The 26,603-nt window shown below is 40.4% G+C and overlaps 1 protein-coding gene across 2 annotated transcripts in view; it reads right to left on the bottom strand.

The window, feature by feature from the left end:
* The window catches only part of NEGR1 (neuronal growth regulator 1), a 224,834-nt gene that overhangs the window by 78,090 nt on the left and 120,141 nt on the right, over nucleotides 1-26,603 (bottom strand). For both annotated transcript variants that reach the window (XM_082053835.1, XM_082053836.1), the window contains exon 3: nucleotides 9,507-9,632. In XM_082053835.1, the coding sequence (XP_081909961.1) occupies nucleotides 9,507-9,632 (126 nt within the window). The remainder of the gene's footprint in view (nucleotides 1-9,506; nucleotides 9,633-26,603) is intronic.

The following is a 26,603-nucleotide window of genomic DNA, read 5'->3' as shown; positions in this document are numbered from 1 at the left end:
GTTTGTTTGTTTTTTTTTTTAATTTATATTTATTTATTCACTAGGACATTAAATAACTACAATACAGCCTCAGTTTATGAACTGTAAAACCTGTGCGGCGCTCAGAAATGGCTTTTGTGACCCAATCTTTAAGACACCTCAATCCTCCACCTGAGAGAGAAGATACTCACAGGACTGGGAAGGGGGAAGGTGGGGAGCACGAGGCTGAGCTGATGCTGGTCTTGGTCCATCACAGCCTCAGGACACTTCAGGGTGCTCAGGGGAGGCTGCCCAGAGCCCAGGGAACCGTCTCCAAAAGAGGGGGGGGTGTGAAGATCCCAGCATGGGCTCATCCTCCCATGTTCTGCCTTGAGGATGAGGACTGGACTCAGCAGGAGAGGACAGCAGGTGGTCTCCAGTGATGATGCCATCATGATGCCATCTGATTATCACCAGATGCTTGAAACAGCCTGTAATCCATAAGGTCCTTCTTGATCAGAGAGGCTGGGAGGAGACACAGGATCAAGGGCACCAGGAGGCACCTGGACAAGAGTTGCTGTGGGATGTTTGGAACAATAAAAATTGGAATCACCCAGAAAAATGGTCTGAAGCCATTTCTACTACTTGTTATGGATTCTGGGTTTAAAGTTACACTAAATGCTGTAATTGGAGAGTATATAGTCCTCTCCAAGGAGTGGCAGGTAACCTGAAGAGCTCTCTGTCTGGGAGGAGAATGGCCCTATCACATTAGGGATCATTTAAACATTGATCGCTTAAGGCCATTTAGCTTCAGAGAAGCTAGACTCCATGTTTGAAAACTCTGTGTCTGTGTCTGTCCCAGCAGAACCACTGCCACACTGCACCTTGTGTCTGAGATTCATGGGGTGATCATGGTTTGGAGCAAGTTTGAATTTTCTCTTTGCAGACTTCACACCAGGGAACACGTGGTCAGCTCACACTCCAGGACATGGGCTGACATCTCTGCCTTAGCAGCCCAGTATTACTACAAAGGAGATACAGCTCTGTTTTAACACACGTGGAGAAGATACAGTCAACAAGCTGTTACTTCGGAAAAAATAAACAAAAAGCAAACCACACTTGAGATAGTAGGTTTGTTAGATGTCTGCATGCTATGTTTTCTGGATGCTCACTTTCATGTATACCAGACTTTGCTCTGGTTTTTGTGGATCTGTTCAAACCCCTGTGCTTCCTGCAGAAGGCAGAGATGTAAGTGCAGTCTGCTGCAAATGCCAGTTTTTGTCACTGGCATCACTGCCCTGAGTGTGACCACAGCCCATGGCAAGGAGATCATCTCCTGCACCTGGATGTGCACAGGAGAGCGGTTTGCACGAGATCATTTACCCAGAGGCCGCCTGGTCTCCTGCGGGAAATAGCTCAACAGGAACATCTTCAGGCTGAAAACAGCCTAAAAAACCTTCCTCTGCAAAACAAAAAATTAAAACTGTGTAGGGAAGAACAGGGCAATGACCTTTTTAAAAAGCAAGCTACACGATTAAATCTCACTTGAGCTTATTGATAATTCGTAGCGCTTAATGTGAGGATTTGGCTCTTGGGAAGGGGCTAATTGTTCCCAACGAAGCCCCACGTGGCGGTGACTTTGGGAAGAGACTCAGTCTGTCTGGGGTCAGCTGGGGCTGCAGGACCCAGGGTGGGGCCAGGAACCCCCATTGTGCCACCCAGAAGTTCACCCCGGGGTAAAGAACTAGTCACTGATTTTCTGATGCCTTTAGAACTTCCCTTCCCCCTGCTGCTGTACCGAAACCATGCACTGCAAATTATACCCTATTATTTACCTACTGACAGCCTGTTTGGCTTGAATACATTTGTTCATCCCTTCCATTTCATGTGACTCTTCTATCTGCAGTTTGTTGAAACAGCGGCACTACTAGAGTTATATGTATCATTTATGACATTTTTTTCATATTTCTTCATATCCCTCAAAATCTGCATCATTTTTTTGGTAAAATGTGCATTTTAAAAAGAATCCTTACTATGTTTAAAACATGTTTCATTCATAAAAATGCCCGGAAGAAATGATTCTGGGAAATAAAACATGAAGTAGTGCAGGCATGGTTGGGATGAATGTGGCATCTGGTGTTTGCTCACTGTCACCTCCTTGGAGCATCTGCGTTCACCAGCATCCCAACGCAGGGTTCTGCCTGTCCCCCTCCCCGAGGGGATGTCCCCACAATAAAAATACAAAATAGGAGCATTTTTAGAGGTTATCTGTTACTTTTCTCCAAAAATTTAGTTCAAGCCCTAAAGTTGTTGCACTCTGTTACATCTCAAAAAATAGCCATGAGAGACCCAAAACCAGGGGAAGGGGAAAGAGGGTGAAACCCACAGTGGATTTTCTTGGGTTTGAACATTAAAGATTTGATTGCACTAAAATATCTTCGATGATTCATACATTGCTCACTCAAATTGCGGTATTTCTCAATTTAATATCTGAGGGAATAAACCAAGGATGAATTAAAATTCTAATTTTCATAGCATTTTATGAGTTATTAATGAGTTCATCTACTTTTACTGAAAAGTGATAAATACATTTCATGTGTTATAAAATCGTCAAAAAATTCATACTTATTTCTGTGCAATGCTTTTTACAGTCTTAGTTTGAACTCTGTATTTCACTAAGATTGCAATCTTACCCTTGTTTCCCACTTTCTTCACAAAGACCCAATTATTTGAATATAGATTCAGATTCTTCTCCTGACAACTGTATTTTAACAAGATTTGTTTTCTCAGTCTGTTTAAAGGCTTTAAGAATACATGAGGATTTCCAGGAATACCATACCTTTAATTGTCCATGAGGGGATGCTCTAACTCCTGGAGCATTCCTGACAAAAAATGACATTTTTCTGAGCATTCTTCCCCAGAACCCCCCTGACCACAGACACTGTAGCGTCACCTGATCACAGTGCAATGGATTGTGGTACTGAATGTCATTTAATTGGATCTTAATACTAAATCTCCCAAGAATGGTACTTACAGGTATCATTTAAAAAAAAAAGAGGCCCAAAGTCCCATAACCTGAAACCAAAAGACACTGCTTTTTGTATGGGAGAGGTGTGATTTTGGAGGTTCTTCATTTTTTGTTTATCTGAGGCAAAGAAAAAAATCACAACAAGCAGTTTATATTGATGACTAGTGTTTTCACTGCTGACTTTAAACTGTTAATTAATCCCCTCATTTACACCCATCGAGCTCCACACCACTTCCCCTCGAGCTCTGGGGAAGCCTCCAGCCCTGTGTCTCATATCGGGGAGCTGTTGATTCAATGACACATGATACCTTTACAGACTGAAAATCTTCCCTTCAGAATCACAAGCCAGACCATTAAATTCGTATAAAATATTAATAGCAAAACTTTTAAGCCCCCAAGTGGTTGTAAGTTGGACGGATCCATCCCTGCAGTCCCTGAGGGGTGCTGCAGGAGCTCATCCCATTCCAGATGAAGAGCGTTAATTCCTGCAATTGCCACAGCTGCTCAGAACACTGAGCAGAGCCTAAGCCCCGGTGCTGTCCCCTCTGAGCTAAGGGACACATGTTGGGCCACCAGACTCCATTCCCTCACTCCTGGAGGTTTGGGGCTTCCTTGGGAATAATTAGCCCTTTCCCAAGAGCCAAATGCCCACATTAAGCACTATGAATTATCAATAAGCTCAAGTGAGATTTAATTGCATAGCTTGCTTTTTAAAATACCATCGTCCTGTTCTTCCCTACACAGTTTTAATTTTTTTGTTTTGCAAAGAAAGGTTTTTTAGGCTGTTTTCAGCCTGAAGATGTTCATGTTTAGCTATTTCCTGCCAGAGATACTGCTTTGGAGAAACAGGCAGCTCCTGCACAATAAATAATGCAAAGCAATGGGCTTGTGCAAAGTACTGCAAGATGGAGCTGTGCACCTGGAGCTGAGTAGCTTCCTCAAACAGCATGGAATGAGTTCATGTCAAGGCAGAAGAAGGGTTGTTCTCCATAGACCCAGCCTAGGAGCAGGACACGAAAGCTTTGTAAAACCCCAAGGCACCTGAGCCTTAAAGTAACATTATTTTTGTCAGCGTAACATGCTGGCATTGCTGGTGCCGCTTCTGAAAACCAGCTGATGCCAACGTGTACATCACACAGCCAGGAGGCAACAAGCTGGTGTCTCTGGTGGCACATCCCCGTCCTTCCATCCTCATGACACTGGACAGACATCCCCAGCAGACACCGGGTGCTGAGGGGGTGGAAGAGGAGCAGACATTTCTGTGCAGAACCCGCTTGTGCATCTCTCCTCCGCTGCAAACGTGAAACCTCCCTGGTCATGGTTACTCATATCCCATCACCACTGATCATCCCTGCCCTGCTCTATCTCTGAGGCTTCCTGGCTCCTCTCCAAACCCTTCCCGCTCGGCCGCAAGGAACAGATGTTTGGGCTCAGGCCGGTAATGCTTCACCTGAATGAGGAGCACAGCGCTCATAATGAAGCTGTTCCTGCAAGATGAGTAACGATGGCATTGGGGAGGAACATCAATGTCACTGCTGATCAGGTTAAATCACTGAATTATTTTACATTCTGCTGCTTGGACACCTAAAGGGAACTGGCTTCGCTTTTGGTCTAATGCAGCAATAAATCTGCCTCCGTTTAGGAAAGGTGGTTGTGTGGCTTTGCTGCTGGGAGCCCACATCTCGGGGAGACAGGAGCCCCGTCCATCCCGCAGCCTGGGAGCACCTCACTGGGTCCAGGCTCATGGTCTGTTTCCTGCAGGACATCACCCTGGTGAAGTGACAGCTCCACGTGAGAAACCCCATCGTCACCTGTCGGGATGTCACAAAGCCCCAGGGAAGGGAGACACAATCACTTGGAGAGCAAGAAAATGGATCCACGACCCCAGGCATTGCAAACACAAACCAAGGACAAAATAATCACCAATTTTAAGCTCTCCAGGAAAAAGCAACTCTGTTTGGAGAACAGCATTGCTGGGCTATTCAAAGTACCCGCTCATTACTGGACTTTGAATGAGGAAATTGGGAAAATGTGGTTTGATGGCAAGATCCTTCACACAACTGGATTAGTGGCAGGAGCAGCTTCCCAGTGCAAAGGCAGCAGCTGAGCTGAGCCTGGATAAGAGCAGCTCTTCAGAGCTCTAAAATTATCTCATGCACAATTGTAAATACATTAGAGGGAAACAGTAGTGTGAAATAACCCTCACCAGCAATGATATCTGTTAGATTTTAAGAATTTAGTAGGATGAGAGAAAAAAAATCTGAATCTTTTGTTCTAAAAATTCCAGTTTTTAAACTATTTTGAAGACAGAGAAGGAACACCTTAAAAGACAAGCTCATACTTTGTACACACACAAAGCCCTGGAAATCTGATAATAATTCATTTCAGTTAAGCATTTTCAGCCTGAAATCTGGGTTCAGAGTACTTGCACTTCAACAAAATACTTCTTATTTCTGTCATGCGTGGATGTGTGGATAACATCTGAAAAATGATAGTTGTCCAGCAGAAGTGCAAATGGAACAAAATATTTGACACCAGTTTGCTCAAATCGAGATTTGTTTGTTTCTGAGGATTTAGCTAGAAGTTTCTGAGGATTTAGCCAGAAGTTTTAAAAAAGCCTCTTTCCTTCTCCCCCCAGTATCAGTTCTCTGCTCCGGGAAGGGTCCCGCAGGAATTGCTCTGCTCAGGGACTGGCCTTGCCCTTTGTCCTGCTGAACTGGGTGGGCGCTCAGCTCATTCTTCCAGACAGCCCATCACTGGATTGCGCCCAAGATGTATGACGCTAATACATGGTCAGAACGACATTGCGGCGATGATACATTAACACAACACATCTTCACAGCTTCAGGGCTGTCCAGAACAATAGGATGGGCATTAGATTTGGTTCAGTCATATCACACCCAGGCACATGCCGGCAGCTAATGAAATGTGTTAGCAAAGGAGAGGAGTCACAGTGTATGTTCAAATAAAAATTCAGGCTACTTTCTGCATAAGTGTAGCTTTCCTCAGTGTTAGTGAAGAATCTGTTATTTAGAATCATAAAATCATAGAATAATTTCAGCTGGAAGAGACCCTCAGGATCATCAAGTCCAATCATAACCCAACCAACTCTAGCACTAAATCATGTCCCTGAGAACCTTTCAGGCAGTTGCAGGGAGTGAGAACGTCTCCCCTCAGCCTCCTGTTCTCCAGGCTGAAGCCCCCAGGTCCCTCAGCCACTCCTCATAAGACTTTTCTTTTCATGTGCTAAACTGTTCTTATAGGATCATAGAATCATTTCAGTTGGAAGAGACCCTTGCGATCATTGTGTCCAGCCATAACCTAAATCTAGCACTAAACCAAGTCCCTAAGAGCCTCATCTATACATCTTTTAAACACCTCTGAGGATGGTTCTTACAGGGTTTTGGGGGATTTTGTTGAGTTGTTTGTGTGGCATGTTACTAGAACCTTTCCAGACAAAAGCCACCATTTTCTGTTGAGATCAGGCATCATCCTTCCAATGGCTGTATATCAAGATTGTTAACATTTGGACTCTATAATCTTAAAGGTCTTTTCCAACCAAAATGATTCTATGATTCTGTGATTATGATTGTGAAGTCAAGCACTCTGAACCAAAAGTGATGTTACTACTGAAATTTTTTATGCCCCCCTCTCTTCCTACATTTGATATAGATCTGTCCTTGTTTCCCGCACCATCCACCTAGATATTAATATTTAGCCAGTTTGGCAAAACACAACTGAACACATCTGACCAGCTGCTCCATCCTCAGCCAACCCGCTGAAAGGTGGACAGACACCCCACATCTCTCCATGTGCCTAATTCAAATATAAACTAATGAAATACCTCTGTATCCTGGACATTAGACTATGGGAGGAATTTCCAAGAAGTGTCATTTTGTTTTAAACGAGTTAGGTAGAAAAAGTTTTGCATGTTCCATAAGACTTTTTGAAAGTCTTGGAATTTAACCTATTTTGCATTTAGACAAGCCCATGAAATGTCTGGTTTTCCCAGTAAGCCTGGCCTAAGCAGCAAAGCACTCGTGCACATCTGCTACTGGCCCCTGCTCGGCTTGGTGGCTGTCACCCAAGTCCCGTCATCGGTCCCGCAGACACTGGGAACACTTGCCTTTGAAAAATTTCTCAAAACCAAAGCAGAAAAGAATTTCAACGTACAACACCCGAATTTTGAAAAACAGTCACATCTCATGAAAAGATTTCTGAATGGCTTTTGTTGTCCCTGCTCCTGGCAGCTCCTCGTGTTTCAAACCCAGCAACGTAACGCATGCTGCGCACACGGTGTGAAACGCTGAGCTGACCTGAATTCTTTAACATTCTGGTTTCATTCTTCAACTATCGATGCTGCACTTTGCTCTTAAATGTCAGAACAAAATAAGTAATACCTGCAATTTATTCAGATGACATTTCAACAATAGGAGATTTTCAGATTACAAACTACAGCCCCATGTTCCTTACGGTGTTACGCTGAATGTGTAGATTTTGTGGATTTACATAATGGGTTTGTATAATGAATATTTATATAATGAATTCATTTGCATAATGACTGCAAGTTAAACATGCACAATAAAGATTCCAGGCCAATAATTTATGTACTAAGTTAAAAATCACCTCTAAATACATTTTATTTTTATTCCTACGAAAGGTTCATTTTATCTCTTGTTCAAAAAAAAAAAGAATCCAACCTTATCCAACTAAAGGCTGCATTGATTCAGATCATGATAATATTTTGGAATTTGCCTACATTGAATCATTTGCATACAGAGATTTCAGTTTCTTATCTTTTAGTAGCAGCTTCGACAAACAATTTCTGAATATTCTAAATATGATTCATTAATATAATTTAGTGCTGTATTCTAGCTGCGATGATTGAACGTAAGCCTCATTAGTGCCACTGGGAATTACAGGAGAAAACTGGTAGATATTATGAAGTGCAGATGAAGATTATTTTTCAATAAAGGTAAATTTGCTGCAGACAGAATATAAACCATTACAGAAATCTGGTGTTTTCAACTTTCCTGCATTTTATTTTCTAATAAACCCAGGCCTTGTGTTTGCCAGACTGATATTTAATTGGCCTTGAGTGCCATTTGTAACTGTCTGTACCCCAGAACACACACCTGAGCACAAACGTGTCACAGTGCTACCGAAATGGAAAAATCCCTCTTGGTTTGGTAGCCGAGTGGACAGAACACATTCTGTAAATTATATCTGTGCTTCCATCACATTGTACAAGATTTCTGAGCAAAAAGTTATTTGAACCCTGTGTTCTCCCACACCAGACAGAATTCTGTCCATTAATCACCCAGGGGACACTCAGGCACATCCCAGCCGCACTCACCTCTGGGAATAAATGGGTTTTGTATTGATGCAAACTGGTAACGCAGAATCTGTGACAAGTTTGCACCATGTCCTGCCCCATCTGTCTGGGGCAGCCCCCCCAGAACCCACCATCCAATTTTCGCTGCTTTTCTGCTTTTTTTCCTCTCCAGGAAAGTTGCAACAGTTCCTTTCTGTAGACAATCCAATGCTTTAAGCGATTACTCTAAAGTACCACCACAGTTTCCAATAAAATTTTATGTGACATTTAGTTAAAATCCATTTTTTGCTACTGCTGAATTTTTTCCCCTAGTCCCTTGATGGACACTTCAAGCAGAATTCATTGTCATTGTCTTAAAGGTCAAAAGTTGTTGTTTTTTGCTTAGATCTTGCTTTGTAAAGCAAACTGTTACTCAGGATTATGAGACACTGTGGTGAGCCGTGACAGTCCATGAAACTGCCCTTCCCTGCAATTACATGGGTTCCATCAAAGTTGTGTGAGCCACCAGAGAGCCCTTCACTGCAAAATCAATTATTGATGTGGAGTCCCTGGGAAAGAACCAGCACGACCCTGGTGGCTCCGCACCAAGTCAGCCACTGTGGAGGCATTTGTAATGTCAGCTACAAGTTTCCTTTACATATGTTATGAGTAATTAAAAGTATAAATGGAAATATTAAATAGAAGCTATGCTTTTAGATGCCATTTTGTTTGCATTTTTTCACACATATAATTTAATTTTTTCAATAAAACCATTCTAATAAGTGGTGCTGTATCACAAAAGAATTGCAAGGTTCAATGATAGTCACATTAAATTAAATCTATTGCATGATATGTTAATGGTTTTAACTTTCACTCCTACTTCTAGAGAGCCCTGTGTGTTCTTGGTTATTCCCTTGTTTTGGTTTCAATTGGAATTGTTTGTTAAATATCTGCAGCCTGTTAAAGTAAGCTTAAAAATACCCTCATATTCAGGGTGTCTTTATTACTATGTCTGTGTTACAGTAGTATTATAGTTTTCGCCGATCTCAGCTGAAATCTGCACAAGCTTTGGTTTTCTAAAAGTCCAATTAGGCACACATGTTTTAAGGCAAAAAAAAAGTTATGCTGTCACCCTTCTGAAAACCGAAAACGCAAAGCAAAGATGGTGGGAGGTTGGGGAAGCTGCGGTGGGGTGATGGGACTCACCGGATGGGGAGATGTGTCTCCAGGAGATGGACGGCTCAGGCTTCCCTGTGGCCAGGCACACCAGTGTCACGTTGCTGCCCTCATTCACAACGATGTCACCCGAAATGCGGAATATCTTGGGGGAAACTGGAAGGGAACAAGGAGAGAGGTGTGAAGGGACGGTGGGCAACAGCATGGTCCCGCCAGACCCAGGGTGCCCAAATCGCCATTAGTGATAAATGTATATGCAGCTGCTGCAATATAACTACGCAAAAACCTTGCCGAGGCGTGACCATGGCTATTTCCATCCTGTTTGCAGAAGCTACAAATGATACAAACAAGAAAGCAGCAATTTCCTCTATTTTGCGCAAAGCAGCTATTGTTATCGAGTTCCCAGGAAAGTGCTACTGATGGATGCTCTTGTTCAAGAGAAGGCTGAGTTGCTTGTGACAGCTGGAAAAGAAGATGAAATTAAATTTCTCTTGTACTTTTAAAAATAATGATGCCTATTACATCTATGCCGTGGGTACTTGGAGAGTTATATCTGTTCATGGAGAAGACAAAAATACATTTATTTTTGTTGCTTTGTACTGCATTTATGCTTGCAGTAAGAACATGGCTAAGAAAAAATAAGCTAGATTTTCTTCTTTTATTTCATCAGCAGAATTCTTCACTGAACTCCATTTTTGATACCATTTATACATCTGGGCATAAGGGAAGAGAGTTCCCCACGGGTGGAAAACGCTGGACAGCATTAAATGGCCTACACTTCAGGGAAAGCTTGACTTGTGATGTTACCCAGGGAGGAAGGAACTCAGAGTCCCAGCAATGATGGCAGGAATTCTGGATTTCAGAATGAATCTTTATTTCTAAAGAAAACTGTGTTTCTTTACATATCTTATGATTATGTTTGATATGGAAATCAAATCAACTCTGTAACAAGGCATACCCTAGTGATGTTTCTCTATATGATAAATACAAATTATGTACAAATATCTGTGAAAGATAAAGTGTTTCAGAGCCTACTGTAATGACTGCTTCAAAATCAAAGTGCTCTGCAAGGTAAATGGGTATTGGTAAAATGAGAAAAATAAAGGTTTATGATCTTCCATTTTTGCAATTGAAGTCTTTGTCCAACTGGAGTTTTGTCCTCCTGAATGCCACAGTCTCATCTCATGAGTTTACTCCAATTTGTCACAGCCAAAATCTCACCATCTGGACCCATAAATATACTTTTGCTACCTGGAACACACTGTTAGCATCCCTTCAACAATGTTTCAGCCTGGCGACAGACAAAACTTTAAAAGAAATTCTTATTTCTGTGTGCAGAGTATGAAAAATAAATCTACTTCCCAAAGACACCTGGTGAAGGATTGTTCTATCCGAAATGCAGAAACCCGTCTGAGAGCAGGATATCATCAGCAACACAGCAAACGCCATGGCTTTAGTCACTGCAATATTTTATAAATATCTTCCCAAATCTGAGCTACTTATTTCTTTACCCTTCAAGAAAGGACATACTCCCAGAAAGTCAAGTGAAGGAATCAAATAACTCAAAACATTTCTTCTCACAAGTAAATATATACAACCGACTGATGCAGTATCTACTTGAAACTGTGGAAATATCTTCCAGATTAAATAAATGTTACGGTGTAAGATTTCCAACAGCATTAAACTCCTTATTTGAGGTTCTGCACCTTTGAAGGTAGAAAAAGAGAGAGATTTGCTGGTGTTCTGGCATCCTGAAGCAGCATCATAGAGGGTTTTTTCACACCCAACACCTAATGCCATTTATCGAGCTGTAGTCCTGTGAGCAGCATGGCACAAGGAATTAATACCAGCAGAAAAGCTGGATCATATAAGCAATTGTAAGCAAATCTCCCAAAATACAAATTTCAAAAAAAACCCCACACCAACAGTCCTGCCATAGGCAGGAGTCTAGAAGTGAAGAAATAGGATTTAATTCAGTTCACAAAGACAAACGAAATTTCTTTTTGAACAGAAAGATCAACACTCTTATGACCTTCATTGTAGGTTTTGTCTACCATGTTCAGAACCCAAATCCATAGTAACTTGTCAAATATTTTAATTTTGACAAAACCATGTCCTTTCATGGCATGTAATTTGAAAATCTTTCCCAGTGATTCTACACATAAGCCATGGTTAGGGAGTGCAGAATTGGATATGAATGGAACTGAACCATATTAACAGATTTGTGAACTATATCGCCTGAGGGGCCACTGGGACAGTCACAGTCAGTCACAGGCTCTAGAAATGTTCCCAGAAGCCTGACTCAAGTGTGTTTTAGCAAGTTGTCCAGTCTTGTTCTGGCGATCTCAGGTGCTGCTCACACTGCCATGTCTGGTGAGCACTTTTAGTGATTAAATACCCCCTCACTGCCAGAAAATAGCATCTTCGTTCAAAATTGCATTTTGCTAACTTCAATTTTCAGAAATCAGATATTATGTTTTTGTCTGCAAGACTGAACATCCCCCTTACTATCAAGTATCTTTTCTATGACTAAGGACCCATGAAACATGATAAATCACCTCTTCATTCTCCTCTGCAGACGATTGGAGCACCACAAGCTTAATTTTTGTAAGGTTTCCTAGATAATATTTGTTTCTCTCTTTGGAGGAATACCTGAATCATGTAGAAATGTGAAAAGCAGAATGAAGCATAATAGCCCAGCAAGCGCCTGGCCAAGGCTGCGCTCAGGTAAAGCCACTGGTTATAGCTTTATTTCCTCTTTCCCTGTGCAGTTATTACCACGTGGACTATAATTCCTGTTATCGCCTCAGCTCCTGCTGTGATGGGACAGAGGGGCAGGGAAGAGATGAAGACAGTTAGCTGCACGGATCTCCTGCGTGGTTATAAATACCAGGTATGGGTGCCAGAATAATGAAAACAGCTGGACCCTCCTATTGGTCCCATGGCACGTCCACCCATGATTCCCTCCTGAGCATAACTATGGGAAACTCCTCCTTGTTTCCTCTTTAAAATGGTGGATCTTGTAGGTAAAGTCCAGTGTCCCCAGGGGCTGTGCTGCCAAAGGGACCTGCCTCCTCCATCCAGGGCATCCTCTGTTCTACCTGACGGCAGCTTTGGTAAGACTTTCCTAAATCCACCTTCCCCAGCAGCAGCTGACAAACCTGCTTTCCCGCTGGGTCTTCAGGGAAGCTGCTCTCCCTGCCCAGATCTGGATGGATGAGGATAAGGACTGAGTCCCTGCCTGACAACATATTTTGGGTCCCGCCCCTTCCTGGAGTCCAGAATTATGGGTGTCATCATTTTGCAGGGGATTGACATTGAGTCTATAGTTCATTGCACAGTTTTATTTCTCCGTTTCAAGGACTGGAATTATATTCTTAGTTACATTCATGGGTACATAAATGATGGAGCATAATAAAGCTCTTACTGGTACCGTGGAATGGCTGCAGGGCAGAGCTGCTTTCTTAACTGCTGTTGGTTTTTGAATATGGAAAAGGAGGTCTTGTTGATATTTTCATCAATATTTACAACTATCAGGGAAAAAGTCTGGGCTCTGAGCATAAGTGCACCCACCTTGTTTCCTAAAATATGGGCTGCATTACTGAAATGTCCAGTCAAAGTCTATGTAGCATCAAGATCACAACATATGTGGCTGGACATACAGCTCTGTTTTGTCCCAAGGTTTCCACAGATAAAGGTGATGACAAGTTATGAGCTACACCTTTTACAGTAACACTTATTGAATTGCATGGTAGCCAAATCCCTTTTCAGATTATAATGGGATCAATCCCATCTCACATACAGAATATAACCAATCCAAATAGAACATATAAAAACTGTGAGGGGAATTGGATTATAAGCACAGAAGTGTTACATCTGGGAGTTTGTCAAGAGAGATTTTATCACCAGAACCTAAGGAATCACTTGCTCCATCCCTCCCAAGTGTTGCAGATATGGCTTTTGTGCTCATATTGCCTTCACTGCAGCTTCCCATGATGGTTTTTCAATAAAGAGTGACTTCTCTCATGAAAGAGAAGTGTTATACAGCCTCTTTCACAGAGTCCCCAATACCCTTAAGTTCTTCATCCAAATGCCGGGCTGCGTCTGCACCTCTCTGTCTGCAATGATAATGTGTTATTTTTCCTAATTATAATTTCTAAACTAAGCAATAAACACAGGGGGGTGAGGAGAGAAGATGCTGCTTTCAACGGCTTAACTGACCATTTCTTTTGGACTTCAATTAATTCGCTGCCCAATCCATCTGTGCAAATGCATTTCTAACCGTGAACGGGCAAACAGCAATGTGCTCAGGAGCTTGCAAAACACTGTTCCCCACATCCCAGAGCTCCTGGTGCTGCCACTCTTTTAATTGCGCTGTTTGGGCACAGAAGATGCTGATTTGGGTCTGAGCTGTGGTGGAGGGCAGCACCAGCCCTGGAGGGAATCACACATTTCTTCTGTTTTATAGATTTTCTAATCCCACCACCCACAGCAGCCAGCACAGACGGGACACTGCAGCTCTTGGCATTCCCACGCACACAGGAGGAATTTGCTTCTGCAAATAATATTTCCTACTCCTTCCCATAAATCCCTGAGTAGGACATTTTCACCCAAAGGGCAAATCAACACCATCAATTCTCCTCCCGCAGCTGTTTGGAGCCTATGGGAGGTGAGACAGACCTTGCTAGCAGCACTCCATGCCCCATCCATTATGTCCAAAATATGCAATGACCATACATCATTTTTAAATGTACAATACTTTATAAAAGCATTTATACTATATATGAACTACTGCTATTAACACATAAGGTCTATGTCAGTTTTGTTAGGGAAACCCAAACTTCCTCCCCACTGTCATGCTCTACAACCATTTTTCCACTGGAACTCACTGCAATTCACTACAGAGATCCTGATGGCATTGCCAGCTGCCTCTGACAGCACGTTCCACTCCAACTTCATTATTTGTGTCTGTACCTCACCAAGCCACTTCCCCTTGCTCTGTCAGATCATCTATACAGAACTGCAACTGAACTTTAAATATGAAAATATAGGGAATAAATATGAAAAAAATAGGGAAGCTCTGTGAGTCCAGCACCATGTTGGAGCCCTATTTTATAATCCACCCAGTGGTTTTCTGTGCTCAGTATTGTACAGAACTCAGACCCCATTGTCTGCCCCCCGAGGGACACAAATCCCAGGGGACAAACCCTCTCCAGGTTTGCTAAGGCTGGAAGGTCCGACCCCAAAGAAGAATGCATGTTTTTGTTCATTCTGAACCTTATCACCAGGAATTCTGCAGGCTTCCCGAGGCAAGATTTGAACTGTGACACGGTGGAAGATGGGGAATTTTCCAGACATACAAAGTGCGGATTAAGTGATTTTCTCTTAAGTACGTGCTTTGTTCATTTTCTAATTGACCAGGCTCTTCTTTAATCTAGATTTTATAGTGGGTAAGTTAAATAAAATCTAGTACAAGATGTTCTAAGTCTTTTTACAAAGACACTGAGTAGGTTGCATCATTTATAATTTCCAAAACAGCTTAAAAATAAACAAACACAAGCAGTACGTTAACTAAACTGACACACCAGTGAACACAGACGAGTGGTCCTGCTGTAGAACATAACTCTGTAAAATTATAGAAATGATACAACATCATCTGGTAGTCATTAAAAATTGTAGATTTTATTTTTATCAGTGATTTTCTACAAAGATTTCCTTTCCCATTATAGAAATTGGCTTCTATAATAAGTGTTTCTGGAACTGCAGAGTTTGAGACAAATAATGATTTCTGGTATAGTGTTGGGCTGCTGATTTTTCTGCTGGTTACTGAGTGTTAGAGATAATTACATTCAGATCACTCAAATCTGTGGAATTTATTAATTGCGGCTAGAATATATATGAATAATCACAATGCAAAGTTAATATTTAAATAGAATTAGAAAATGTTTATTTTGCCTACATACTTCTTACGATACCTCTAAAGACTCTGACCTATGAGCAGATTTAGCTTTTAATATCTGCTATGCTGAGCTCTTGAGTGCAGATTAAATCCATTGCAGAGCTACAACCCATTTCAACAGCTATAGTCTTTCACCCATCCCACACAGCAGCTATGAAGGTCAGGAAAAAATTAAATATAGCAGTGAATAAACATTAATGCAATACATGGATTAAAAAAATGCATAAGAAACAAGATAACAAGCAAGGATGAAAGACAAACTAAAATCCCAAGTAAATTTTGTACAGGGGTCCAAAATGAAAAGCACTTTGCAGTCATCCCACAGTTTTCTCAAAATTATTTTAAATTAATGCCTTCCAGCATTGTGCAGTGAGAGCGTGACAGACAGAAACCCCTGAAGAGCCATCGTAAAGTGCTGGCCAAGCAACCGCCAGGTCACAGAACTGATGTGCTACAACCTACCTGATGGTCTGATTTTTCACTTAAATATTTTGGGTGATTTGGTGCCAATTCCACATTTGCAAACTTCAAATTAAAGAGTTATCTGGCCTGCGTCAAATATTAAATGCACTCTAGCCTCTGATAATTTTCTGGAGATCAAAATGGATCAAAATCAAAGCCAAAGATTTTTTGTTATCTAAAACAAAGGAGAAAAAATAAATTATTATATTTTTTGTTTTGCTGATTAAATTTAAAACGATGTGAAATGTTTTGGAAAAAGATTGACATTTCAGTGAAGCTTTGTTTTCCAGCCAGAAAGCCATCTATTATGTTGCTCTACTTAAATGCTATTAATTGAAAGCAAAATAAGGAGCAAAAGAGCAACCTGGAGGAGCAAATGACAATTGGGCCTCACAGGCCGCCACGTGGGCAATGCAACATCTCCAGTGCCACAGGGTGATCCCAACCTGCAAACCCAGCCCTGCACAGTTCTACATCTTCACAGGTCTGGGTGAACACATTCACTAAAAGGCTTCTGGAAATGACCAATAATGGGAAAATTCCAGCAGTTTCCATTGTTTCCTTTTTCCAGTTCTTCATCGAGAATAGTTACTGGACTCCACTTTAATAAGTAATTTGTAAACAATATAGGATAGCAAAAAACCAAAGAACATACTCAAAAAATTGCTTACGTGGCTGGTTTGCACAGCATTTTGTTTAAATATTTACCAAGGCTTATCTCCACCACAGCGTTAAATAAATTAAGCACCTTTATTAGAAACACATACCAATAGACTGTGATGTGAGGGACACAGTGACGAGCTTATTTTCCCTTGGGTTGTTTATAACAGAGAGAAATAAATTTGTTTCTGTTTCTAAAAGCAATTAAAACAAATTGCATGAGAGTGAGGTCCAGACAAGCCTTAATGGCGAGCTATGATAAAACTAAGCATGCAATAATGAGGATAACATTAATAACAATCATAATTTTATCCCACCCTGATGCCACTAAAGCACAATTCACTGGGACCAGCCCACCAGTTCCAAACCAGCTCCATATATACATAGATTTTGTAGTATTTTCTGTACATCTACATTTTAAAATTTTTAAGAAATTCTAAATTTATCTATGAAAATCCAAAGATGTTGTTTCACCATGTATTTCATTGTGGGGTTACTATAAACTATATCACAGATCAGGGACCTTTGTGACCTGAGCTTTCGGCTACAGATACTGGAAAAAATACAGTGAAACATCAATTTTTCTCTGCAGACAGAATTATATATTGCTTTGCTTTCCTAATATGCATATTGATTTCATTAACTTGTATAATATCGAGAAATCACTAACATGACATAAGAAATAGATTATTGTTCTTCTTTCTATGGCTTGGACATAATAATTAGTTTTTATGACAAATACATAGAAAAATTAAAATGTACTTATGCAGGTTATTAAAACCAGTGATGGACTCCATTTGCCACTAATTGAGAATCTATACGACTTTTCAGTTTGCAGTCATCAGATCCCCCAGCATCTGGAAAACATTCTGCTTTACAAATGATGCTGTTTTCCAAAAGTTTTCATAATCTTTAACACATGCACTTGCATGAAGGTTGCTTATAAGAAAACCCTGATTTCCTCTTCTTTCCTACTCTTTTTTTTTTTCCCCAATTTTAGTCAGAAGGGTGAAGCAACTTCTGACTGAGTAACCAGACAACCATAATACACAAGCATCAGAGGAAAAAAAGGAAAATAACAGTTACTCCAAGGAAAATGTTTATGAACTAAAAAAAAATAAAATAATAATAATAAAAAAAATTCCCAGGTTGAAGAGTGGTTATTCGGAATAACTAATGCATTTGAACTATACATGAATGAAGCAGCATCACTGGCACCCACTGGCACCAGCAGCCAGTGGGCCCTTGGACCATCTGTGGACCTCATCAAAACCAGCACCAGGCAACAAAAAAGTGATAATACTGCCAAACGCAAAGCGCCGCCACCACCGCGAGGTGTGTTCATTAGCAGAAACAGATGTAACTTATTTCCAGGAGATTACGCTGGCTGGTGTCCCGCACAGCAGCCAACGCTGCTAATTGAGGGGCTAATTAGGCCACGCAGTGCCTGGACGTGCCTGCCAAGCTCCGATCCCCGCCCGGACCCCCAGCCCTGATCCAGTCCAGCTGGTTGGGGCTTCAGACCGAAAGCACCACATGCCAAATATCCTATTTGTGACCCCAATGGAAACAGAGGATCACAAAGGCTGGACTGGATACTGCCAGTTGAGTGGTTGGTGAAGGCAAGTCACATATTACCATGCAAAATTCGTAAGTTTTTGTAAGTCAGCCTGCTTCAAATGCTCCAAGCAGCAAGGAACCATTGCACTGTTCTAAAATGCCCCTAATTTTGTCAAGATTTTAAAATTATTTATAATATATCTACATGGATCCTCCAACTCTCTGCAAACGTACACCATTTTCAACCTCAGACCTGTAAACAGTCAATCCCCTACACACCACTAAATATCACATCTAAAACACCGTATTTTACAAGAAAAAAACAGCGAACAACACAAAAAGTATTTTTTCCAACAAAATCCTTTTTGTAGCTGAACAAATTGCGCTATAGTATCTGTCATAAAAAAGACAATTGTGCTTTTTTGAGTTGTAAAATCACTTGTCAACACTTAAAAAAACCTTGCTCCACTTTTATATACCGGTTTGGTGTAGGGTTGTTATTATTATTATTATTAATAATAATAATTTCATTATTTTTTATATTTTAACTTATGTATTAGGGTTGCCACATGAGAGATATGATCACATCCTCTGCTCAGCCCTGGTGAAACACATCTGGGGTGTTGGGTCCCAGACTGGGTCCCCCTGGGAAGGAGAAACAGGGACCATGGAGCAAGTCCAGGTGAGGCAGGAGTAGATGAGCAAGAGCAAATCAACAGCAAAGACTTCAATTTGTGTGCAGTTTGCTGAATTTAAAACATATTTTAAATTGCTGAATTTGAAGGGGTCTGTGTTTTGGAGAAGAAACCCTTTTAGGATGAAGCCCCACCCCAAATTCCCAGCTTGGGGCAAGGGTGAATAAGGTTATTCTTTGGCAAGGTGATTCTTGAGACCTACGATCAGTGGAAGCTGCAAGTTACAGAATAATAAAAGTTACGAAAAATTGAAGTTCAGAATTTTTCAAGCCATATTCATCTACAGAACCAGTTAATTTCTCATGTGCCCTACAACCCTTCACTTCTCCTACATGTCAGTGTCCAGGAATTGTGTTCCTGTGCCAGTCAATGGAAGAGTCAACAGGAGGAAGAGGAGTTTGCATTTGCTGGAGCATCTCAGCCATGTTTTAGGTGTAACTCCAAGGTTGTCAACCCTGGGGACATGCATGACAGCCATGGGACAGTCTCAGTGCCGGTTGCCCACAGCAGCCCAGCAGAAATCCCATGACGATCCCGGCACGCCCCTGCCTGCACTCGCCAGCATCACTAACTGCTCATGAACGTGTAAAAATGCAGGTGGTATCCAGGTGACTCTCCATGAAGCATCACTTTCTGTCCAGTGAAAGCCCCCTCATTGTAATCAGACATTGCACAGACATAACCAACACACTGTTTCATGTTTGACAAAAAAATATCAGTGAGTTGTAAAATGCACCCAAAACATATATGATTTTTAGAGTATGGCTAGTACAGTTTTTAAATCGGTAAATAATATAAAGAAGCGGATAACAGCCTGTGCTAGTGTGACACAAATCTTCATTTATTTGACAATCAGTCACCAACTGGGAAAACTAAGAATATTTTTTTTTTTTCTTTTTTGCATTTACATGATTAGTTCCCTAACAGCGGTTTGATTGAAGAGAGTTGCCCAGAGGTCCCCACCTCCTGCTTATTAAACACATTCTGTCTTGTATGCAGAGGCAGCATTGGCACACTGGTTCTGATAAAATAAATTACGGGTGGGCTGGGAAGAAAAATGGGCATATCCCGGTTCATCATTTATTTCCAATTCACATCAACGCTTAAGCATGAGGAAAACCTCATATAAGTAGTACTTTTGTAAGTTTTTGATTAATCTCTTTTCCTTTTACCTATCATTAACAGTATAACTGTAATTTGTATGAAGTAATGTAATATCTTTTATGTTTAACTAGAACCTTATTATCACATGTCATCTGCTATCAGTGATGAATTTATTTTAGATGGACTTGAATATCAGTCTTATACTGTAGAAAACTGCTAACGCAAAATTAGAAGGAAAAAATCAAATTACAAATGTGTAAGAAAGGATTCTGTGTGTTGCGCCCAGACTCTGGGAGGGTCACATTAAAATAGCTTATTTATCATCAGCAGCAATATCTCAGATAAGTAAATCTATTTGGATTCGTCAAAACCAACTTAAAATGAGCTGTGCGTTTAATATGGGAATGGAACAAGTATAAAAGATTAAGAAAATCTTACCAGTTATGTATCAATTATATCATTGTTGTTGACTTTCATTTAGAATATCCAAAGATTTAACTAAGAACTGCCTAAATGGAATATTTATTTTATTTATTTTTTTATTTTTTGTAAAATTTAGAAAGTTTAGCAGAAATTGGACTAAAATACCAGGTGGACTTTTCTGTCATTAAATACTAACTGTGATTTTCAGGGATTGTTTTTACACTATTATGCCAACACTTCCAATGTTTATGTTCTACCATGTTCTTCAAAAACTGAAAGTAAAATAGCTCAGGAAAATAACATATCAATATATAAGTATCATGTATGAGAAAGGTTGTCCCAAACCAAACCACCACCTCTTCAAGGAGGGCTGGAGATATGTCTCCAAGCACATTGGCCTGAGTCCCAAAGTTAAGAGATACCAGCCCCCAAATTCCTCCTTGCAGCACATCCTGCTCCACGAGTGGGAGGGAAGCTCAGAACGACAGTTGATGGGCAAAATTTGGCGTGATGCCGAAAGTTCTTTGTAAGACGAACGTGACTGCTTTTTTTTTGCCAAGCAAATCGAAGGATCTTCATCTCTTACCCACCGTTACTTTGTCATGCAACCATTTTTCCATCAATGGAGAAGCAGGCTCTGTGCAGATAATCATTCTTCAATTTCTGATGCCATAGATTTTCCCTGTTTTCTGTGACTCATATTGTTCACTGGGTAAATGCAGAGAGAAGGGAAAGGACGAGGACTTGTTCTCTCTGCAGCCCTTTCATCACTCTCCTGCATTTTTTCATTACTGTATTCAATTTATCACTGAGAAAATACAGAAATAGAAAAGTTATTTTCTTCGCCTTGAGATGGATTTGTTATCAGTAGTTTGATGCTTTGTAAAGCAGAAGAAACATAGAAAATAAAATTGCCATTTCTGTTAATTGATTTGCAAAAATCTAGTTCTCAGTCAGAATAGCTTCATTGAACTAAATATCTAGCAATATTTTATTTTTCTTCCAAAACTTTCCATCTTTTAAGCAAAAAGCCATTCCCAGGTGCACCAACATCTCCAGATCAGCACGTTCCCCTTGGACAGCTCTTTGATTTCCAGCAAAGGGAATGATGAGGATGAGCAATCCCATCCCAGCCTCGCTGGCCAAATACCCACTGACCTTGGATCCTGCAGGACAAGCCCCGTTTGTGTTTTTTTTTTTAACCACAATTTCAGCAAGCTTAGAGTAATTAGGTATTTTTTAACTGACCATCTAATTATTCTTCTTAACCTTTTAAAGCACAACTGAAATTGGTTAAAATGAAAAGCAAATCATTTGATTTACAACAACAACAAAAACCAAAACAAACACAAAAACCACCTTACTGACTCCTGCTACAAATAGCACTGTAATGGGATGAGACAGTGTTACGTCTTTCTGGTATGAAAAACTGAAATAAAAGGAAATGAGAAAAACATGTTTCTGCAAGTCCTGGAAGTGATCACGCCCCATCACCCAGTGCACACGTGTGCCTCAGGCAGGAGCCCTGAATCCCTCCTCTGATATAAAGATGGTCAGAGTATGGAGAGAAAAAGAATTCTTTAGAATTTTCTTTCTCCCGCCTCTCACACCCTGGTTGTCCCACTACCTGGAAAAGCTTTCAGACAGATCACAGCTACTTCCAGTAAGCAACGCCCTTCAATCAAACCGCCGCTAAGGATTTAATCATGTAAATGTAAAAAAAAAAAAAAAAAGCAATAACCTACTGGCTAAAACTAAAGTTTTCCCAGTTGGTGACTGATTGCGGTCTAAGTAAAAGGTCTGAGCCACATCCGATATTCTATTTCAGTTACATTGTTTAAACTAATTTAGCAGACACTGATATGAAAGTACTCTGAAAAATCAGGGATTTTTAATGTGTATCTTCCAGTGCACTAAATATGTGATTCATTTAATTATTTCCTAGGTAAATTATGTCAGATTTACATTTCATCTAAAAGGGATTGTTCTCTGCTTCAGATCCATCCCAACATCCTCACCCTCTGTCCGACACCGGAGGTGCGTGTTGTGCCAGTGCAACTACTTCTGTGTAAGAACTAAATATCATCTTAGGAGGGATTCTGGGAAGCATTATCTCAGATAATCAATGCAAGCCTTAGACAAAGTAGCAGCAATACTGTTTGATTAATGAAGTTACTCCAATTCATTAAAAATGTAAATCAAAGTTATAGACCAAGGTTATTCTTGAAAAACCTTTCCAATTTAGTGAACTCAAACATTTAGTATATTGACAAGTGGAAAATAATGTGATTTTAATGGTATATTGTTACAGAAAATAGCCATTCCCCAAAAAGACGCTTAAAAATATGAAAATTGTTAAAGGTAAAAGTAATAATAATAATTATACTAATATACAAACCCAAATGCATAAATAGCTCTGCATATCGACCTCTTCCACCTGTGCCATCCCATTCACCACCGGGGTCTGACAGTTCAACGTGTCACCTACAAGCGGCTGGTTTTCCCATCATTACACTCCACCAAAAATGCTCAATATTCCAAATGCTGTCTTTCTGCCGACATCATTAGGTATAAGTGACATCACCCCCATTTCTCCAGAAGGTGTCAATAAGTTGCCATCTATTATGTGAGGACATATACATATTATTCCCGTAAAACCCCACTATTCCTCTTTTCAGACAATAAGCTAAATACTACAGGGTTCAATTTAAAACCAGCAGAGAGAAAATCATAGTTTGGTCAAGCCAGAAAAGAAATGTCATGTAACAATTCAGAGTAAACTTACATTTCCCATTCCATATCATTGCAGATAAAACAACAGTTTTGTTCAGCCTCAGCTGAGGCAGCTTGTTTGGGGTTCACAGGCTGTGGGCTGATGTTGTGCACATTTATGTATGTACGGATAAATAGAAATAGAGGATACAGAGAAGAGAGAAACAGGTAAAATGCTGAAATTTGGTTTGTGAAGATTTTAAAGATTAATGAAATCCCACATGGGTATGGAGCTTTTTACTGAAATCTTTTCATACAAATACCAAGTACCAAGAAATAAAATCTTAGAACAGAAAATTAGAGGTAAAGGCCATCAGTAATCCTTAGAGGCAAAATGAGAATATTTGAAGTTTTGGGCAGATTAATAATAGCATACCTGTTGCCACTTTTGCTATCACATGAACTATACAAAAGATCTGTAATGATTCAAGCTGCTTTCTTGTAACTGCATTTCTCCTTTGGAGGATTTTATGGGTTCGATTTTTCTCCAGTAAGGTTGGATGACAGATTTACATTGTATTCCCAATACAGTTATTAAAATAATTTCCCTTGACAGTTCCCTGACTGCATCACTCCCCCTTCTTTGAGTCCCAACCACATGGCTCTGCTTACTTTGCATTTTAAGTATCTTGTTCTTATCTGAAAAGCAATTATTTGTCCTCTACTCCTCAGTACTTGTCCAGTCCCACCTGTTATGATGTGAACATGCAGTTCGATTGCCGCTTGGCCACCCACTCAATGTAGCATTTTCTCCTTCCCACCCCGAGAGCCTGGCAGGATGGTTCCTCCTGCCCAGAAACTTCCTTGAACGCTTTTCCTGGCCTTTGTGTCCTCATTGTAACGAATGTGTAATTCTATAAAAAATTGTTTTAGCCTGCCAGTATGCTCTGTCTACAGGTATGAAACCTTTAATATTTTTGTTGGGTGATACATTTCCTACTACTATTTATTTTTACGCATTTTGTTTTTATTCTTTGAACTTTCTTTACCCTGCCTAAACTTTTTTTTTTTTTAATTATTCTTTCCCAAATCAGGCATCCTATTCCAGCTAAGACTTCATCAAGGACAGATAAAGCAGAACAGGTAGAAACCATCCCCAGTTCAGGAACTTCCAACCACTGCACCTCCAGGTGACACCTGCCCGTTTCCTGCAGTATTTGTGGTGCTGTCTGGGATTTAATTCACGGCCCCCATAACTCTGCCGAAGTGCTGCTGCCTCTGCAGTTTGCACTCATTTGCCTATTTGATTTCTCCCCAATTGCTGTCTGGCACTGTCCTTATTGAATTTCATCTTATTGATTCCAGGCCACTTTTGAAATCCATCATTTTGCATTTGAAGCCTGTTGTCCCGAGTGCTTGCACTTTGATTTCACCTGTAAATTATATACACGTATTCTCTAGTATATCACCTAATTCATCTGCTGATATCCATATTAAATCCTTCTGGAATCACAATAAACCTGTTCAACGTGTCCTTCCTGCTAGACAGTGAATTACTGACAACCATTTCTTCAGCATTATTTTGAGCAAACTGTGTACCCACCTCACAGCAATGTGATCTGGGCTGTCTAGCCTTCATTTTTGGAGGAGAAAGCCAGGACTGACTGTGTGAACGTCACTCTAACATCAAGATGCGATTCCCATCTGCTGCCTGACCTTTCCTGGGAGGCCAGTTACCTTCTCAGAGAAGGAAATTAGACTGGTCTTTCATGATGCCTGCTTTAAAAATTAATGGTGCTCATTTATTGTCTGTTACCATTTGACTGTTTATGAGTTTCCTTTTTTTTTTTTGACATGTTAATCCCAGGCTTTTTCAGGTCAAAAGTTAAGCTCACTTTTTTTTTTTTTTTTTTTTTTTTTAATATTTGCTGGGCTTTTGTGTCAATTGCTTTTTAAAAATGAAATACTGGGTTTCATCTCCTCCCCCAGTTTTCTCAGACAATTAGTCAGGGTTCAGAGGCAGCTTTCAGAAGTTGGAGGATGGATGCTCAGTCTGGGATGCTACCAGCTTGCGTGATGCATCTCAATGTTTCACTTGTGTTTCTGTGCACCAAGGAACACTGCTTGTTATCTGATCAAATGTTATTTTTACTGAGGAAAATGGTTCTCTAGTGATACTGAAAGCAAATACACAGTGAGGAAGTTTTGAATGAATTGACTGAATTCAAATGAATAAAAGCTTGTTTCCTGAACTAAGGCAGTTGGTAGATATTTATTCAGTATTCATTTTTGTTCTCACTACGTAACCTAGGAATTAGTAAGGATTATCTAACATTTAAACTTGGAATTGCTTTCCACATTATCAATTTCTTCTCTCGGATTTCTGCAGAACTGCCCCCATCACACATCAATGCGTTGAGAGCCGTATGATTTAATCTTCATGACGTTCTGGTGACATGGGAGGCATTAGTATTAATGAGGATTAATGAGATTATTAATATTCACATTTTACAGACAGTTAACACTGAATTAAAATCAAACTGCTACCTGCCCAACAGTTTTGGATACCCAACCAGAGACAGTGCACGTATCTTTTGACAGAATCTCTGTGCCCAACTGCTGCAGAAAGGCCGGTTAGGATGGATGGACAGACGGACAGACAGATGTGCTGCTGCTACACCTGCCCGAGTGGGCTGGTTTGCTCCAGGTTCCTAATTTTGCAACTTTAATATTATTTTGATGTGGCTTTTAAAAATAACATCAACAACAAGTAAGTTGCTTGACCCCAGAGCTAGAACTATTCCAGCTCAAAATGATCTCAAAGGCTTCAGCCAAAGAAATAGCATCTGTTCAGCCTAAAAGGAGGTAGGCGAAGTTTTATTTCTGAAATGGTTGCAGAACTGCTCTATGCGACATGTGTGGTTCTCAAGTATTCATGTGCTGAGCCTCTTACCCTTTGCTGCATCACATATAAACCAGTAGGTTTCTTCTGAGAAAAACACAGTGAGTTTTTCTGCTTTACCAACACGTGCAGCCCAGCACAAGCTTGAGACTACGACAAGTCATTAACAGAAGCAGCACTTTCAGCAGATCATTGTTTTAATTATGGAATTTATAACATTTTATAGTCCGACAGTATTACCTCAAATGTAATCTTTGTGCCAGCAAGTATCTGAGTGCCAAACAATTGCCAGTTCCCCATCAGGGTATTTAATTTGACTAAGAAAGGTCCAAATGAAAATTTTACCATAATTTTAGCCACAGACTCACAACAATAGATTCAATTTCTGTTTCCACACTTACAGTGACATATATACTGTGTTACAATACCCGATTACCATCTCGAATGTCTCTGCTTACAGAAATCAATAAAAATGAAAAATGTAAAAGGATTCTATGCACTTGTCCCTATAGATTATACTGATTATTAAAGACTGCAATAACAACGAATACTTCAAATCTGTCCTACTATGCAAAAGTATCACAAGGATCACAACCATTTAAAGCAGGCAGAAGACTCCAGTTAACATGGACTTCCAGACCTGAGTACTC

This window comes from Streptopelia decaocto (assembly GCF_964273445.1).
Source record: "Streptopelia decaocto genome assembly, chromosome: 5".
Classification (NCBI taxonomy): domain Eukaryota; kingdom Metazoa; phylum Chordata; class Aves; order Columbiformes; family Columbidae; genus Streptopelia; species Streptopelia decaocto.
This window is presented reverse-complemented; position numbering and strand designations above follow the sequence as displayed.